This window comes from Lissotriton vulgaris, unplaced genomic scaffold (genome assembly GCF_964263255.1).
Source record: "Lissotriton vulgaris unplaced genomic scaffold, aLisVul1.2 SCAFFOLD_1329, whole genome shotgun sequence".
NCBI lineage: Eukaryota > Metazoa > Chordata > Amphibia > Caudata > Salamandridae > Lissotriton > Lissotriton vulgaris.
The window spans coordinates 1-19237 of NW_028255097.1; the positions used below are offsets into that span (position 1 = coordinate 1).

General features: G+C 45.4%; 1 protein-coding gene across 1 annotated transcript in view; it reads left to right on the forward strand.

Moving 5' to 3' along the window:
• LOC147659245 (uncharacterized) overlaps positions 1 to 19237 on the forward strand; it is a 130604-nt gene continuing 111367 nt past the window's right edge. Inside the window, exons 1-12 of the mRNA XM_086951858.1 lie at positions 1 to 868; positions 1826 to 1930; positions 2275 to 2365; positions 2554 to 2691; positions 4528 to 4701; positions 5802 to 5896; positions 6717 to 6846; positions 8224 to 8473; positions 14738 to 14790; positions 15119 to 15225; positions 17147 to 17298; positions 18774 to 18915. Coding sequence (XP_086807984.1) covers positions 740 to 868; positions 1826 to 1930; positions 2275 to 2365; positions 2554 to 2691; positions 4528 to 4701; positions 5802 to 5896; positions 6717 to 6846; positions 8224 to 8473; positions 14738 to 14790; positions 15119 to 15225; positions 17147 to 17298; positions 18774 to 18915 — 1566 coding nt within the window. The 5' untranslated portion in view covers positions 1 to 739. The remainder of the gene's footprint in view (positions 869 to 1825; positions 1931 to 2274; positions 2366 to 2553; positions 2692 to 4527; positions 4702 to 5801; positions 5897 to 6716; positions 6847 to 8223; positions 8474 to 14737; positions 14791 to 15118; positions 15226 to 17146; positions 17299 to 18773; positions 18916 to 19237) is intronic.

Consider the following 19237-nt stretch of genomic DNA (forward strand, 5'->3'; position numbering starts at 1 on the left):
CATGCCATTGCAACACATGTCACTGCAATGCATGCCATTACAACACATACCATTACAATTCATGCTATTACAATGCATTATAAGGTAAGTAATGGAGATTTGTTTAGTATTAGGGTGAGTATGAGTTTTGAGGTACATGGAAATAGTAATATTTTGACCCCAACACTTTCCCTACTGTTGTTCTCACTGGAGTGGAAATAGTAATTCTTACCCCTACACTATCCAACACTTACCCTACTGTTGCCCTAAAAGTATTATGCGTTGTAATGGTATGCGTTGTAATGGTATGCATTGTAATGGAATGTGTTGAGAAAAAAAGGAAGAAACTGGAAGCATCTGAGTTGAATATTTAAAATTCTATGTCTGAATAAGACCGGAGATCTTTTGCAGCCTGAACATATTTATTATCTCTACTTTCTAACTTACTTTGAGGCTCGTTTCTCAACTGTTTAGTCTGCGAATGGTTTATATTTGGTGAGTATACTGGTATTTCGGCTTCTGGAACGTTTCAGTTCCTTCTTTCAGAGATCTACACTGAGAGATAAGGGTCTGTCAGTGGTCATTATGATTAATGGGATAATATACCTTTTAGAGGAAGACCTCCAGAGATTGGGTCTGTGACCTTTGTGCCACATTTCCAGTGTATACTTTTTTTAGGCTTCACTGGATTCCAAATGAAGCACATCCTCGCACTGCAGACTAACCTGTTTGTTTCTCTTGATTTCACAGCCACTGCCTCATGGGTCAGTGGGAGTGCACCTATGAAAATTGTCCAGGGAGGTGCTCCATCGAGGGAGGGTCATTTATCTCCAGTTTCGATGAAAAACAGTTCCAGTTCCACGGAATTTGTGACTATGTTCTTCTCTCGGTAAGACCGACCAGAATCACCCTTTTTTGAGATGCAAGGTTCCACGTGGCCAATCTGTAAACAAGGGCGACAGACACTAAACTCCCTGAACTGTCTAGTTGTAGTAACATCTATGGCGCATTGGAAGGGCCAGCTTTAGCGCTGATGGGGCGCCCTGTGCGACAGTCACTTTTGGCGCCCCCACATACCATGTCCACCTCTTTGGATTCTTTCTCTACCACCTGAAAAAGTGCCCCATATCTCTCCCATCATAAGATCATGAGATATTACTAAACACAGCGCCCCCCCTGAGGTCACAGCGCCCTTTCCACAGGTCATCTCCCCGTCCCACCGCACCAGTCGCACTGCTCTGAAGCCGACCCTGCTTGTTGGTAGCAGTCTAGCCACAGTTCCTTCAAGTATATTTGCTGAGAATTTCAGAACATGGGGAAGGTTTGATTTGTCTTTTGATATAACAGTACAAATTCCCACCCTCCCTCATCTCAGGCAAGAGTTACAGATGGATTGCCCAGGCCTTGAAAGGGTACTGTTGAATGTTAAGTGTTGCATCAAAGGTTTCTTGTTGTTAAAAGGGCACAGCATGGGTTTTTCTTCGAGGTACCCCAAAGCAATGCAATGAAGACATATATCGGGGGAAGTGTGGAATGTATTTCAATTCTGGACCTTTACCCAGTTGGTGCTTGGCAAACCAGCACAGAAGTCATTACTATAAGACTTGGCTTTTTGGTGTTCACACCGGGATCCCATTTCCATAAGGAGCACGCTTGAGGAAGATGTTTAACTAATAAAATCCTTTTCTGTTGCTAACAACAAATATGTATTTTATTAGCATCCAGTAATGACAGAGTCTCACCCTATTTATACAGTGTGGAGATATTTCAAGTTGAATTTCTTAGAATATTGGCTCTACTATTTTTCCATAAAAGGAATTTTTCTTTGTTTTCTTCCATGGAACAGAGCTCCAAACTGCCACACAATGGAAGCCTCATCGCCACATTTGAAAGTTGTGGCGTCTCCTCATCCGAAACCTGTTTGAGCAGCGTCACCTATACGACGTTTGGGGTAAGAGCTCTGGCGCCAGGCCTTGCTGCACAAAGGATACATGAAAACAATGTTAAGAGGTCCCCATTTACCTACCTTGGGAAGCCTTTAGTACTCTTGCACAAGAACTGGCAAAGCCAACTTCACTAGCATAAACAATGCAGTATGGCCCACTTTTGTGCGGCATTTTGCATATTTACGTCTCAATTTTTCTTGGAAGACAATACGTTATCATTTTCAATCATGCATATTCTCTCTGATGCATAAATGTTCTGTATTCTCTATTTATTTTTTATTTATTTATTTTGAAGGTTTTATATAGCGGGAATATTAGCTCTGTAACCGAAATGCATTTACTTTCCCAGGACACATCAGAGCCTCTGGAAACAATTGAAATTAGCAAGGAAGAATATATCACTGTCAACACAGAAATTAGCCCATTGCCGCATGTCACAGGTAATTTTTTGGTCTATGGACCCTTTCCTTCCACTGGGTGTGTGGATTTCTGTCAATGCTTGAGCCAGATGACAGGGAAAGACTGTGTGTTCACAAGGGTGTTAAGTTGGTGCCATGAAGCGCTACCCCTCATGAGAATAGTCACGCTGACCGTCTTGGATCACGTCCCCTCATCTCTTGCCTTTCAGATGGCTTGATTGTGTTCCGAGCATCTTCTACCCACGTGGTGCTCTACACTGACTTTGGGCTGGAGGTGGTGATCCAGAGGCTTCCCGTGTTCAGCGTCTATGTGTCAGTGGCTACCAGCCTTGCCGGTTCTACCAAAGGTAAGAAAACAGTGGCCACAAATTGAATATGTAGATGTCTGTGCTGGTTAAAGACTCAGCCAATGACTGGCAAAAAGATCTGGGGTTGATGGCAGTCTGTCCTAATTCAGGAGGTATTGCTCAACTGTTCTCTCAACAGGATAGTGATGCACTAGCCAATGGGGCACAGGGAAATCCCCCAGTTGACTAGAGCACTGTGGGCTGCTTTTCACTGCTGGGTGGGTTGAAGAATCCACAATGCGTCCATGCGCAGTCACAAGAGAGCACGCTATTTTCTTAAAGGCATAAGATTTGCTGATGCTGGGAAATAATGTTCTTCTGCACATCATAAGACCACAGAGCATTGGAATATCTCTCGAGTTTCTCTTCTGGACAGTATGAAAAATATTCGACTTTTTAATCCCGATAATTGGAACGCTGTTTGATAACAGTATGAACATTCCTTGGGGTAGAAGTTCCATCTGACTAAACAACACTGGAAATGGTTGTACTTGCTCGCTCAGTCTCATGCTAAAGAATATTCACGGAGCTGATTCTAACTCCCAGCCCAGGCCACGACCATGGAAGAAGGCTTCGGGGGAGTCAAGAGTGACAAGTGTCCTGCAGCAGTGGTCTGCTCAAGGGTGGGCTAGGGAGTCACCCTAACTGAATTGAATATGAAACATTAATGGTCCCTTCAAGAGAGAAGTCTGCTATACCGGTTAGGAAAAAAGTTCAAAGGGATAGAAGATGAACTTGGAAATGATGACTATAGAGGGATTGTGGATCGGGGAGAGTATTTGGGGAAATATGAAACTGCAAGGAACTATTGATAGAGGGGAGGTCCCGGCAAGACACTAGTGGTAGTGAGAGGCGTTTTTAACACCACAGAGTTTTTAATCACTCCATTCCAAGCAGGTCATTGTCACCACCGCCACCATCACAGGTACCTGGTATGCCGCACTCATCAGGGTGTATACATGCAGTGACAATTGCTTGGGCGGGATGTTTGTCTTGAGGTCCAACAGAGTGGCATTCTCCAGAACATCACTGCTGCAGGGGGGGTGTCTCTGTACTTCCATTATACTACACTCCCTTCTCCCACGCTCATGCGCCTCATTGTACTGTACGCTGTCAGATCCAAGATATCTTAGTTCATTTCATTTATTTTGAGCTGTCTTTTGAAACTTGCCTACAGCACCATGGTTGCTTGCACAGTCAGGATGGGTCCAATATTATGCCGGATCTAAAGAGCCTCACTTAAGTGGGGCAATCTTGGAGCCTGGCTTTATGGGGTCCCGTCTCTATATTCATGACATGAAAACAGCTACATTGATTTAGAAATACTCAATTTTGCTCTGGTAAGGTTAAAGTCTGAAAAAATATTCTAACCTTTATGGCTACAGATCATCAAGTGGCTTTATAAGTACTGCACCAGACCTTTTGGCCTTGCCAGTGATTGTTTAACCCTGTTGATGTCAGCATCTCCAGGCTTGATTACAAGTTCAAATCCTTAACCCCTTCCATGCTGATGACGGCCCCCAGCCGCCATGAATCGCGGTGCTTGTTTGCGGATGACGGCAGGGGGCCGTCATCAACCCGCCCACTCTTTAAAACGGCCGCACAGACGCAGAATCGCGGCCGCGCCCAAGAGGTTAATAAGTTGCCTGACCCTTTTGTTCTTTTAAAATAGGTAAAGTGATCTTGAAGAAGATAAGTGATGGACTGTGTTAGGAAAGGCTTTGAATATAGACCAAAGGCATCATCAGCATGTTTTTTCATGATACAGCACAGCTGATTTGTATATGAGACAACATAGTCCATTCACTTCTGCAAATCTGTTCCTTACATCCATAGGGCTGTGTGGGAACTTCAACCAGGACACAAACGACGACTACATGTCGAGTTCTGGGATTGTTGAAGGGTCAGTCACGCTTTTTGTCGACTCATGGAGAGCAAGTCCCAACCCACATGTGTGCAAGGCTGCCAAGAATAAAGACATCAACCCCTGCTCCATGAGTGTGTCAAACGGTAAGCAGCATCACTGGTGAGAGATGTAATGTCTAATGCTGAGGAATAGAGAAGATCAAGGATGGGCTATGGGGCTGTAATGGTGAGCAGCGTGAAAGCCTGTTGGTGAGATGCAGAGCGGTCCATTGGTGAGCAAAGGGACAGTGTAGCTATGTTCTATCTGATATCCTACTTTTGAGCCCTAAGGGTGAAATGAGACTTCCTTAAGGTGAGCTAGAGAGTTTTATAATTATGATCAGTAGGGAGGTCGACTAGTGGGATTTGGGACAGTTTTGTTTCTTAGAATGGGGCAGTTCATTGGTGATGAATAGGCCATTTGTGTGTGACAAATGGGAAATCTACTGGTGATCAATGGTGTTTTATTGTGAATAAACTGGTAGGTTAATTATACACATTATTATGGTAAAATGGTTACTAGTAAGTTGGTTTATTGTGAGAAATGTGTCAGACTGATTAAAAGCATCATGACAAAATTGAGAGTAATATAGCACTTTGATTTGAGCGATTCGAAGGCCTACCAGCAAGCTGTTTGGGTATCTGGGGGTGGTAAAAATAGATATCAGATGGCAGAATGCCAGCATGCTGATTGTCAACAGTTTGGTGGTCTCACATTGAATAATTTCACAGTTTGGTAGTGTAAGAAACCAGCTAATTTTGAAGAATGCGTCAGTCCCAAAGACAACTGTTATATCTGCTCCACAGCCAGTGTGACTGTGGGGGTGGAATGCTGGTGTGTGAGGTGGCTTTGGAATGTTGGTGGGTGAGAGAGTCAGTTGGAGGATGGTCCGTCTTTTATTCAGAACTCTGACCAATCTGCAAGTCTAAGGCGATGGGTAGTTTGATAGTGTGGCATAAAAACATCACCGAATTTGATGTGATGATCTAACTGATAGAAAGTGATGCTACACTATGACCTTGTACCACAAAGGAATATCGCAAACTGTTGAAAAGTGGGGCGAATTCTTATGACACTCAACATCCAAAATCATATTTCTTCTTCAATTTTTGGTCAAAATTGCCAGCGCGATTGATGGAACAGCTGAAACACACACAAACACTGTAAGTATGAATCATTAATTTTATCCTGATTGCTTTTGCAGAGCTTTGTGCTGAAGTTCACTGCTCCCAGATACTCAAGCCATTCGGGGTCTTCGCACAGTGCCACAGTATGGTGGATCCAGAACCATATTACAAGGTACGCAAGCAAAGCAGCAAGTCCTTCTCATCGGATTCCGCCACATAGTCAGCTGCGAGACAAGGAAGAAAGACAAAAATAAATTGGGGCCCATTCAGGGTTTTTAGAGACCAGCTCTAGGGTGTTTTTCCCATCTTGCCCTGAAGAGGCAGTAGTGCCTATAGAAAGCAATGGAAAGCATGACTCAACAGTGTAGCTCCCTCCAGGCACATAAAACTCACCAGTGATCCTTCACAAGCTAAGTTACAACCGTCCCTGATACTGCTCTTTCACCACTGGAGAGTTGGCTTGTGTGTTCATCCACATTACGGCTGGTGTCTGATATTTATCTGCATCATCTTGCATTATGCGCCCCAAGGTCTGAACCATTCAGTGATAAGTGAAAATACATTTTCTGCTGGGTAAAGACTTATTAGGTGCCTAGGGCTGACCAGTTAGCATTTTGTTACTTAGCCAATAAAGGCTTTAGAGGGATCACAGCAGGAAGACCTCACACCATGGTTGAAATCATAATGGCAACTCTATATAAATACGGGAATTCTCTCCCTTGCTTTAAAGACTGTAGGAAAACGTTCTTTTGATCTGAGGCACCATTGGGCACCAGGTGCTGGTTTGCAGTGTTAAATCGGTGCCCAGTGGGCACAGACTCAAGGACATTGCCAATCTGGAATCTTCTCTGTCAGCACTTGGTGACAATGGGGATGTGTAGAGAGTTTCAGGGAAGAGGAGGTCGTGTCAATTCATGCAGTCCACCTCTCAGAAGTATTATTTGGTGCCTCCTCATCTCTAACTCAGCTGTTCTGGCATTTTGTTTTTGCAGAGATGTGTCTACGCTGGTTGCAATTACCAGGAAACCTTTGCCTTCATCTGTGACGCATTGGGTTCCTATGCGCGGATGTGTGCTTCCAAGGGGATCCTCCTCCTCGATTGGCGGACCAGTGTTAATTGCAGTAAGTGACTCTGCCCAGGCCAGGGACCAGACCAACAAGCTGGCATCACTATTGAACACTTTAGGAGCTGTTCCTTCACACCCATTATGTGCTTCATCCACTCCCCTTTCATCATGTTGATGCTTTTCCGATGATACACAACTGCCACCGTAATGGGTCACCATATAGACAATATAAGCGCTCTTGATAAAGAAGGGAAGCAGAGTCATGTTGGGCACTTAATATGCCTAACCCATTCCTGAGAGGCTTGAGGTCACCTGGTGCCTTTCAACAGTAAGAGCTGGACATAAAAATGTATTCCTTTCTTGGGAAACAATCTGCAAATGAGTTCAGTAGCTCTCACAGTGGGATTGGTGAAGGGGTCAAGTTGCTCATCAAAAATTACAGTTGAATTACGAGCCCCTACAAACTTCGCCTTGAGGAATGAGTTTGCCTAGTTGCTCCGCCCCTTTGCAGAGAACCCCTTGATCTGTCGCACATCTCAAGATACAACCAATTTTGTGGCACCTCAAAGAGGCTATGGAATATTGTCTGTAAACCTACCAAAAAAACTTTCCATTTACTGATGGGAAGTTTCTCCATTTGATAGCGCCCCCTAGTAAAAGTGGTTCTTCTAAAAGTTGGGTAGTGTCATTGAGAAAACCATTGCTTCAAGTCCTCACCGAGCAGCTGCAATTCAGCACACATTAAACACTTACATATGAAAGTAAGAAAACCTGTATTCCCGAAGTATGCCAGCATTCTGACAGAAACAGCACTGAGATATGAAAAACACCAACCCAATGAAGAAGTCCTCTCTTCGAGTTTCAATAGCACATCAAATTTTCACTTGTTGCTCTTTCCACAGCACAGTGCAGCTTCGCGACAAGTCCTCAAGCCAGGGTTCCAACTGACAGAGCTTTTGTTTATCACCTGGGGCAAAATGGTGCTGCTTGTTATATCAAAGCCAGTTTAGGTCAAATGGCATAATGATCTCATGACTCTCTCGTAGTGCATTATTTCAGCCGATCCCGCGATGCATTAGGAGCGTCTATCAACCAGTAGCAGATTGGCCTATTCTGAAATCTAGATACTTCCCCGAGAGGCAGTAGGACTGGGGCAGGGACAGCAATGTGAGGTTCACTCTGTCTTAGCCTGACCAACCGTCCAGAGGCACTGGATAAAGCTGAGTCTCCCTGAGCAGTGAACAGAAAAGGAGTCAAGCCCAACTCCCTCGCCACGTGTGTTTTGTTAAATTTTCCCCTTGATGTTCAGAAGCCTGCATACAAACTCCCAAATCCATCGAGCTTGAGGGGACTGAGCTGTCCTGTGCTGGCTCCCTCAGCTGTCAGTTGGATCTATTTCCTCTCTAACATATGGCTGCCATTTTCTTTTCAGCTATACCCTGCACCGGTAACCAAACATTCAGCTACAGCTCAGAGGCCTGCGACCGGACCTGCCTGTCTCTGAGCAACAGGCAATATGAATGTTACGCCCCCGATGTTCCCCTCGATGGCTGCAACTGCCGCAGCGGCTACTACCTGGATCACATGAAGAACTGTGTGAAGCGCTCGCAGTGCCCCTGCTACCTGCCCGACAACGTCATCCTCCTGCCCAACCATAAGTCCACCATAGACGGCCTCACCTGGTGAGTTTTACCCCTCAACACAACAGATGTGGAGAGATATTCTTCAATGATGCAATATACGAAACAGTATTGAATTTAGTGTATTTTCAAAAAGATGCGAAATTATAGAAAATGATGCTGGGACCAAATGCTGTAGATGTATGGGTCACTCCCTTTTTTCATTATTGTTGAGACTGTGTCTCTTATCCGTTTCCTTAAAATGTGGGAAAAGATTGCTTTGAATTGATTGAGCAAAACAGTGTGTTTAACGTGCACCCAACAGCTTGAAATCTCATTCACACTGTCTTCAATCATAGCAAGGTGCTGGAGGCCATGCTCAATGGCGTCCCATCTCCTGCTGGGCCACACCGACAAAGAGCTAGAGTTCTACCTGCCATGGAAAATCCATAGCATAACACCTAACTCACAAATGGTACGGCAGGGATCATTACCCAGTGTTTTATCACGCACACAAAAATAGCCTATGTGCTATATGAGAGCCAGTCCAACCGACAGTGTTGAGATAATACAAACCTGGTGGTCTCAACCTCATATGGAAGGGAGATCAGAAGGCTGCTGTTCTGGTCAACAACGAGGTCCAGTTATTTATTAAACAAGCTAAGTGTAAACTCTGGGATATAATTGATTTTGTGGTGCAGTTGGCTGGATTAAAAAATGTGGGGATGCGGTAGTGTAGAGAGCTTATGTCTTGATCATCACATCGCAATCTGAATGCCAACATGTTTCAGCCACAAACAAATCCCTCAATGGAGGGTCTTGGGCCTTCATCAGAGCAGTACGGGTACCCCTACAATCAGTTGTTTATGCACCACTGATGTGCATGCTAGGTAAGAATGGGTCTTACCTGTCAGTCTGTCGGCTTCACCCTAAATTATTTGGATGTTATGCCATGCAGACCCACCGGGGAGGAACTTCTCCTGTAGTCACACGTTCGTCAAGGGACATGTGCTCACAGTTCCCCTAAGTCAGCCGCCGGCTGTACCTTGATGAATGTGTGACTGCAGGAGAGGTCCTTCCCCAGTGTGCCTGCCTGACACGACACCTAAATAAAGTAGCTTGAAGATGACAAAACTATTCTTACCTAGCATGCAACAAAAGTTGTTCCTGTGTCCCTGATAAAACATAGGGTAATTATCCCTGCCATACCAGTTGTGTGTTAAATAAACCTCATCTCCTGCCCCTGAGACATTTGGGAGTATGGTTCTCAATACTCAGATGTTAGCACACGCAGACAGGGACTCACAGCCTGGTAGCCAGAGTTAATGGGCCCCTCGGTGTTTACTAGTAATGGGGCAAAATCATGGACCTATTCAGTATCCCCTAGGTCCTCTGGCTGCTGAAAGTGCATATAATCGTCAGAAAAATACAGCTGAGAATGTGGAATAATGCAGGTTTGTTTCATTTCCCCGGTTATTTCCCACTACTTAGACTTGAATTGGGACAGTATTTCCTGTACATGGAGATTCTGTTCCAGTCGGTGCCACAGTTACTGGTCCCTTTAACAGGCACCTCATAACGTATCCCACAGTAATTTTCATGCCACAAAAGCTTAATTTCAACCATATTTCAGCACATGGAGGTTTTGTTGTTCATGTTGACTTCAGCTCGCTTGTAACCATACCTATTTAAGTAAGTATCCAGCCACAGACCATAGTTAATGTGCCAGTGTTCCCCGGATACATCACCTACCCAAGGCTGAAGGAAACATGGCTTTTAAAATAAACAGCTTATTGGCACCCTGCTATAGGCCTACAATGTTGGTAATGAATGGGTAAATGGAACTCACAATAATATGTTTAGATTTATGGGACCTATTACAGAAAGCTGCAGTAACTTGAGATCTGTCAAAAAACAATTACAGAATTCCCCTGCATCCTCGTTGTGTATTCCTACCCTATAAAAGGCAGTCATCAATAAGGCAGAGCTGCCGCTGACCAGTTCATCCCTGATTTTAGGCAGTCTTTCCTCCCTGCAAGATTAGCATACAAATCATGGTGGCCCTACTCAGAAAGCCCTGCACATGTTCCTGCCATGTAGGGAAACACCTCCCAGATCCTATAGGACACTTGTAATGTAGGAACTGGAAATGTATCCCACACGTTGGTTGTATATTTCTTGTTCCCACTTTTTAGGCTTCGCCTGGCGTCCACTGCGCAGCAGTGTTCGCGCAGGCGAAATCTTTTGTTAGGCAGTACGGGGCTTTGTCCCGCCTGTCTCTTCCATTGGCTAGCTCCATAAATGGAGGCTAGCGATTGGAGGAGAGATCTGTCTGTTATTCTTTGACCAGATTCGTGGGCGTTCCGTAGATTTTTTTCTCATCCCGCCCCTTTTAGAACGTCATGCGGCGGTGGGCGGATGTTTTTTTTTTTTTTCTCGGCATGTTATTGTCATTTCCGACGTGTCTGTTTCCGGGATGGGCTGCGCGATTTTAGTGGTCCTGCAAGGTCTCGCTGGGAGGGCCGGATACTCGACATGCACGGACGGCCTGGAAGCGAGTCGGAACTCGGATGAAGACCTCACGCTGACCGGAGTTGAAGCAGGTACGGGGTCGTTTTACTGGTGACTTCGGCCTGCTAGTGAGAGTCTTTGTGGTGTTGTGTATTTTGTTTGCTCACAATTGTCACTTTTGCCTCATGTTTCAAAGTACACCCTTCCAGTTTGCTATATCTGCATGAACATGGGAAGCCGCAAACGTTTAGCCTTTCCTTGTGGAAATCGATTTAAATCCCCGTATGTTTGGCCAGAACCCCTTTGGCATTGGTTGAACTGAACACTGTACCTTGACCAAGCCACTGTGGTAAAAACAATAAAAAAACATTAATCTTTCAACTCCCTTAGACTTTTTTTTTTTAAAGCGACAACGTCGGTTTCACATTGACTGCACTACATTATCAGTTCAGAGGAGGGTTATTTACTCACAGTAAGCGTGTCTGAAATGTTTATTGGGCACGGATGAGGGAGGATCCGGGTGTATCTGTGCGCAAGGCCTGTGCATTGTGGATGTAATTTCTTTTTTGGGGGTGGCGGGAGGGTGTTTGGTGCAGGTTACAGCGATTGGGAATGTTCATTGCAGGACAACTTAAACCCACAATGTATCGGCCATGCGCAGGCCAACTGAGTGAGATATGCATATAGAACTGTAATAAGGCTGGCCTGCAAAATATTAGGAAGCCAATCGCCATGCATGGCTCCCCCTCTGCTAATTTGCGGGAAACAGATTGTAATAGCTGAGGCTTTCCGCTGATTATCTTATCCAGGATCAATATTGCTAAAATCCGACCAGAAGCTAAACAAAGTCAGTTTCCCTTCATTGCACTGGGGCTTCTTCTGGGTAACAGATGGCTGGATGGGGATGGCTGCCTCGCAAGCTCTGTCCGTACTTGGTCAGTTAACTAGTTGGTGTTTGTGAACTATACAGATGCAGGGAAATTAATGTTAGAATTGCAATTTAGTAGCGGCCACGAGCAGCATTTTCTCTGTGTTTGTCACGGTACATTCTTGGATTGGATGTGGGACCAGTGAATACAGCGCTGCAGTGTTTCGACACAGCCGTAACCAATGTTGCGGCAAATGGAGGTGAATTGAGGTTCTTGCCTTCTCTTCTTTAGGCGGTTGTGGGTGTGCACTGAAAGTGACCAGCGTTGATATACCCTTTCACTTGTGTTTAACAGAGGGCTTTGGTGAATTTCAGTATCTGCAGATGTGAGCACCGGCTGTGTTGCTGGGTTTCTCTGTTCCTGGGTGATTTATGACCGAGGTGCACATTTCGGCGCTGTAAAATATGCACACAGGACGCTAATTGCCGCAATCGCTCTTAAAGTGTTGTTAGTGGGGTTTGCAATGAGTGCTCCCTGCTATTTTAAGGCATTATGTGATCCCGCTTGCGGGGGTAACCAGAGCTCGCCCCGGATACTAGGCGTTCAGTTCTCGGTGGTGGAAGTTTGGGTCGGCCAGGCAGCTGTGGAAAAGGTTGAAATGTTTTTAAGGCTGATGTAAGACACTGCACCCTGTGGCTGGGTCCTGTGACGACAGGATGTTCGTCCAGGCCCTGTTGGGGGGATGGGTGTGTATATATCTCAGAGCCTAGTGGCCACGGTTTGTGCCCTGACCTGTGGGGAGAAAGCTGTTTAGTGGGTAGTATGAAAGAAGGAAGTGGGCAGGCGAATGGTAATATGAGTTTGGGTCCACTTGTGCCGGGACAAGGCATTTGTGCTTGGGACCTGAAAGTGCTGGTTATCTTTGTGACCGGGCTCTTGAAAAGCAGTGTTTGAAGGGGGGATGTGGATGCAATACCATTGTGCCTGAGTCCATACACATAGAACCAGGCTGGCCCTTCGAGTCCCTAATGTACATGTGCCCTAGCCGACCATGGGGTGTATCACTGACATGAGGTAGCATGCGTGGGCCTGTGAGAGCGTGGTGCTTATGTGAGCGTAGGTTTATTTGTGCCGGGGCCAGTGCCTCAAACGCATGCGCTATTGGTATTGTAAATGACAATGCCATTTATTTATCTGTTTTCAAAACCAACACATAAATAAAAATGTTGTCATTTACAATGCCAATAGCTCTAACTTTTGCAAAGGCGAAACCGTTCCATTGTAAATTCTTGTTATAACATCATTTCCATCATGTTGCTCATGCAGGATAAAGTTGGCATCATAGAATTTTTCCTCCGACTGTTACTGCCTACGTGCCTGCGGAAGCGACCTCAGAGGGTATACAACCACCACCTTCCTATGCCAGTATGGCAGCGGCGGAATTTTGTCTTCCACACGACTGGTTGGAAAGTCCAACAACCAAACATGAAATTAGCAACCTAAATAATGTTAAAGCAATTCTTGGTATCCACATATACATGCCAGAAAAAAACACACACTTATGTGAGTCAAAGAGGAAGAGAGAGGCCAACGCTGTAGATTCCAAAAACAAAGTAGATCAAAACTTTTAAATATGCCTCCTCCGTAGCATCCAAACTTTATCACCAAATTCCAGAATGTCTAAGAAAAGTACCTAACCTTCTGATCTTCCGTAAAAAATATCAATATGCACCATACCAAAGTCTAGATTCCATAATTCCCCCTTAAACTAACCAGACATGTAAACCTATAAATTGTCATTGGGTATGGCTGCGCTTTATGAATACTAGAAATAAATAACATATAAACAGCAGTGCATTGAAATAGGAGTCCTTGTTGCAGATGATCTGGTGTAAGGCACCTACAAGCAGCCTCTGTAGACATAAACATCCAAAAAAGGGCGCTGAGAAGCCTGGTAGGACAGTTTCCTCGATAAGTGTTGTCTTCACCAAAGGGTTTTCTGGTGGTGGAAAACTTCTGCTATGCTGTAGTTTAGCCATAGCATTTCCTCATGTAGAGAATTCTTCAGTGCAACTTACACTCATGGAGAGAATTCTGTTATGAGTGCTTTTTCAGAGGGCTGCCACACTACTGTCAATCAGTCCCAACGCTTCCTTTAGGAGCTCTCTCCTCACCTTTCTCTTTGTTCTCCTGACTGACATACCCTATGGGAAGTAGGTAGGCCTTCAATGGCCAGAGCGGCGAACCACCTGCGAGATTTCCTGTCCAAAGACTAAAAGTATTTTTGGGTTAGGTTCTGTTACCGCTCTAGAGTTCAGGGGTCCAGCTCACGTCTCTGCCTTCATATCCACGAGGACCACAGAGTCCATCAGTCCAGCAGGGATCCAGACCTACCTCAGTGCAAAGCCTTGGACATCGCTCTAATGCACAGGAGGATCAGTCAGGGAGGGAGCCGGACCCTGTTGGAGAGACAATGATGCTTGCTTTTGGGAGACAAATATTATAATAAACTTGGGTCTGCTCGTTTCAGCAACTTCTCAATATGGATGGGATGCTGTGCTGGGAGGATCATTCAAATCATATACTTAGTGCGCAGGTGGGGGGAGATATAACTGCCCAAGCCACACACCTACCCATGGGCCACCGGTAGCCACGGAAGCTTCCCAGATGCACTGGCCTCCAATCTGTCCATGTGCTTAGTCGCTGAAGCTTTCCTTGATGGCCAAGAAAGAAGGCAGAACTACAGACCCCTCCCCCCGCCCCCACACACACACATGCTTCAGTGCCTCCTTATACGCTTCGGTCACATGAGTGGATGTTGCGCAGTTGAAAGGGCTTTCATGACACCAACCTTCTGCCCAATACAGTTAAAAGACTGGTTGGGAACTTTAACATCATATTTATTGAATGTACAAAATCAGTAACAAATGTGTTTTCGATTTTCCAGCTACTGTATTAATGGGAAGCTGAACTGCTTTGGCAAGCCCATCAATGATTCAGGTAAGATAAGGTGTTTTTTGCACACCGGCCACATCCTTTCTCTGCCTCCTGTCCCTCACCTGTTTACTGTCCAGCATCTCACGACAGACCTCTCATTAACCCTCCATCTTTGGCTCCACTTATGCAATCCCACTCTGCCAGCCAGTGTTATGAGTGTTTTGGGCAAGCTCTTCTATTCACAAGGGCCTTTCTCATTCCCTCTTTGCTATCTCTTCCTTTTCTGCCCCCCGCCCCTCCTCGAACGCTTTGACGTGTTTTCATGGCTGCGTTGCGCACTGTACGGAAAACAAGCATAACACACAGAGTAAGCGCGTTTCCATCTTCCTAGGTGTCTGCGTTGCCCCCAAGGAGTTCAAGGCCTGCGGCACTGGCACTAAGAAATGGGGAGCTGCCTGCGCTCCCACCTGCCAGATGAAAGCCACTGGAATCCGCTGTGTGAGTACCTCATGGGCAGAGAACTGCTGGGACAGCTGCAAGCACAAGCCTCCACTAAGGAGGATTGGATAGAGTGTGGTGTGGAATGTTTATGGCCCTGGCTTGGTTGTGGTGTGGAATGTTTGATGACAGGTAGTGACAGCAGAGGTTTGACTAAAACTACAAACATGGATTGGACCTTTTTCTTCATTTCTTCCCAGAGTCTTGGGCCTTAACTGTAACTGGTGTATTACTATTTTTCTGTGACACTTGTCTGATTTCAAGCCTGAGGATTTCTTGTCTGGGAAGGCTGACACTGCTGCCTGCTTTTCAGGTCTGATTCCATCCAATGACCTTTGGCTGATTATTATGCCTGGTTCTTAAGTCTGAATTCATACCAAGTTGTGGCTGGTTCTCTGGCCCCTGCTTCTTGTCCCTTGGCTTCTGCACTTCACTCTGTTTTGATTAATTACTGCTCCTTTCTCTAGGTAATGCGAATTTCGCTTTCTCCATATACAGAGTGAAATAGAAGGCTGCCTAGAAGGACTTCCGGGTGATGGCGAGGCCTAGGCTCTGAGAAATTGAAGCATAATAATGCCTTCTTAAAGCTGTTATAGAGCTTGTAATAAAGTAATCAAGGTTCCCAATCCTGGTCTATCTGGTGGGCCAAAAATTCATGAGATATATATTTAAACAAGCCACCTACGATTCCAGAAGATTTCCTTCATTGGAGGCTTCCCTTCTCCAAATCTCACAGGCACATTTAGGAATATTGCTTAATGAGTATCGTGTTAAAAAAACATGGGTTTTTGCAAGTTTTTTTAATTATCTTGTTTTGCAGAATTTGAGAAAATCCAGGGCTTAAATGTAAGGAGAATGTGCTCCTTGATCCCGTCAGCGCTACACCTGAATACACTATGACGTTCTTACCCCTGGGTTGAAAGCAAAATCTATTCTCTGTCCAGTAGCGGCCCGGACGAGGGGTGGTGGGCGGGGTTAGGGAGTGGGGGGAGGAATGCAATAAAAAAGAAAGGACTTATCTCCAACGGCCGGCCGCCGCTTCTCCTCCGTCCTCGTCCTCTTAATCTTCCTGTCCCGGCCGGCGGCAGACAGGATCCCCTGAGCCAATTACAACTCTTCAAATCAGCATCGTGATTGGTCTAAGCACTGTGGATCGGCGCTCAGACTAGAACAGGGAGCATGTGCATTTTCCTCATCAGGCTGTGTAATTCAGCCTGGTGGGAACATGGAAAGTGGGCATGAACTGGTTGGTCGGCCCAAGACTGACGGCCAAACAGTTCATCTGCACTTTGGGAGTGTACATCACTCCTCTCCTGCTCTGGCAAGCCCCGCCCACCCCGCCCCCACCACTGACTGCAATAGGGAAAATAAAATGATAATGATATGTTATCTTTTATTTTCCCTTTTGAGCAGACCTGAAGTACATGCACAATTTTGACTGTGAGGATTATTAGCCCTCAGACAGAGGCCATTCTGGTAGCCTCCATATTCACCGATACCCAAGAGCCCACAGCTCTTTCTGCCACAGACATGTATACTTCACACTTGGTTGTTACTAGCCACATCTTATTGTTCGCAGTAGCTCTTTGTATCACCACCATAAGCAGGCATTATTTAGTAATTGAGAACATTATGAAATGGAAGACTGGACTGTGAGCTCAAGAAAGACCCACTACCCAGGGCCGTCTGATCCAACACAGAAATACAGGAATCCCAGTCCATCGGCCTTCCTGCCACTAGTTGCGTCAGTGTGTAACTTATGCTATTGATGTGTTTGTGTGTGTCTTCAGTGCCAAAACACCCAATTGGGTGACTGCCTGTGTTATAAAATCTTTAATCAATTATGCAATGAATGAAGGAAAATCTGAGTGGATCTATTTGACGTGGTGCTGAGATGTTGGTCTAATCCACTCCCTCACAGATTCCCACCCGCTGCCAAGCTGGCTGTGCTTGCCAGAATGGACTATACGAGGACCTTGATGGCGACTGCGTGACAGCAGACAGCTGCTCCTGCGAGTATGGTGGCTTCATCTACAGGACTGGGAAGATGATGCAGAAGGATTGTCAGAGTTGGTAAGCCACACCTTTTCAACCTTTGCCACCAAAACTATCACTGACAACTTCGTCTATTACAAAGGACTGAAGCAAACTCGATGTCTCTACATCCATCCCATTAATATTTACTGTGTTATGGGCAGGGCTGGACTGAGAACACAAATCAGCCCTGGCATTTTATAGGGCCTGCCCTTGGGAGGGGGTGGGCATGGACCGCAAAACCAGCCCCCACCACTCCAAAACTGGCCCCACCTTCCCTCCCAGCCTCCTGGGGAAACGCCAGATGCCCGCTACGGCCAGTCCATCCCTGGTGAAGGGTGATCATCCACAATAATGCATGGAAACCAAGCGAGATAGATTTATAACTTCACTCCTTTTTACAGGCACATAGCTTTAAATAACAGGCACCCTACAACGAAAAGCAATAGTCCCAAGTGTCCTTTCTTCACATAGGAAAGATGAGCCCATATAAAATATGGAGTGGTGTTGCTGTGACAAAATCAGCACCGGCATTCATGAAGACCTGGGTTCATCCCAGCAGAGCACTCATAGTATTAGAGAAAAGGGAAGGTTGAATTAGATAGGTGGTTCAAATAACAGTCATCATATATTCATCTTATTTTTAAGTGTTTGCGCCTTTTATTCAGCTGTATCATTTTAATCCAATTTGCTAGCTATTTTCGTTCCTGGGCTACTGAGCCCATGAAATGCTGGTGGACCAACAGTCCAGATTTAAGTTACCTGAGTTCATGAGAGCGAGAATAAGCACAGAGACTGGAGCAAACGAGAAGAAATAGATGATGAAAACATGGGAAGATGCAACGTTTGGTGAGATGGTTTAACGACTCACCAGAGAAAAGAGAATAGAGACTTTTTTTTTTACTGAATTTGAACACAATATCACTTTCTAAACAATCTAGGTATCACAATAACATTTGTCTCAAAAGGGTTGTTTTTTTGTTATTCAGTTTTCAATGAGATATTAAGACAGCAAAAACCTACAAGGTGCCAGCCAGCACATTAGCTGACGTGTGAGCCCCGTAAGGTAGATCTAAGACAAAAAACTTGCAAGGTGCTAGTACATGAGCTATTGGGTGAACCCTCTAAAGAAGAAGAATGACGAAAAAAATGACTACAAAGTGTCAGCACATCAGATAAACTTTGCATCCCATAAGGTACAGCTAAGACCAAGACCTCAATAAATCATGTGATCGATAACCAGAGGCTGGTACAAGTAAAGGACTTTGGCGGTAGATCGAGGAATACCGAGGGCCAGGGAAACGAGCTGTAATTCAGGGCCACATGTTGGAAGGACCAATCCTCACAAGACAGGACTGTTGTTGCATGACTCCCATTTTCTTTAATGTTAGGGTGTCACTGAGTCATATAGAAGATTTCAATCTTTACCCCCCTCTGCACATTGTAAGGTAGCAAGTTAGCCTTGTAAATGCTTATTCAACTGACTGACACCTGCTCTTTCTCTCACACAACAGTTTGTGCACGGGGGGGCGTTGGGAGTGCACGGAGAACCTCCAATGTGCATCCACCTGTGTCCTCTACGGTCAAGGCCACGTCAACACCTTCGATGGCCACCCATATGTGTTTGACGGCAACTGCGAGTACACCCTGGTGACGGTAAGATCTGCAGTCCAGCTCCAAGTAACTGCTTGCTTTGGGGCAGTGGCGAGCAGGGCACAACCCTCTGACAGGGCAGACATCAATGCATTTTGCTTTGAAATTAAATTGCAAGTGAAATAGGCCATCGAGTTCTTACTGGGGTGAATGTGGTGGAATACCACAGCCACCACCAACCAAAGCTATGATGAAATGATTACTAGATTTAGAGGCTTTTCGTGATTTCTCTCAGAGTTGGGAAAATCAGTAATTGTGCAGTATTTATGACAGTGGGAAAGCATCAGTCATGGTGATTTTGAGGTCTGGGGCAGTTTGCACGTTG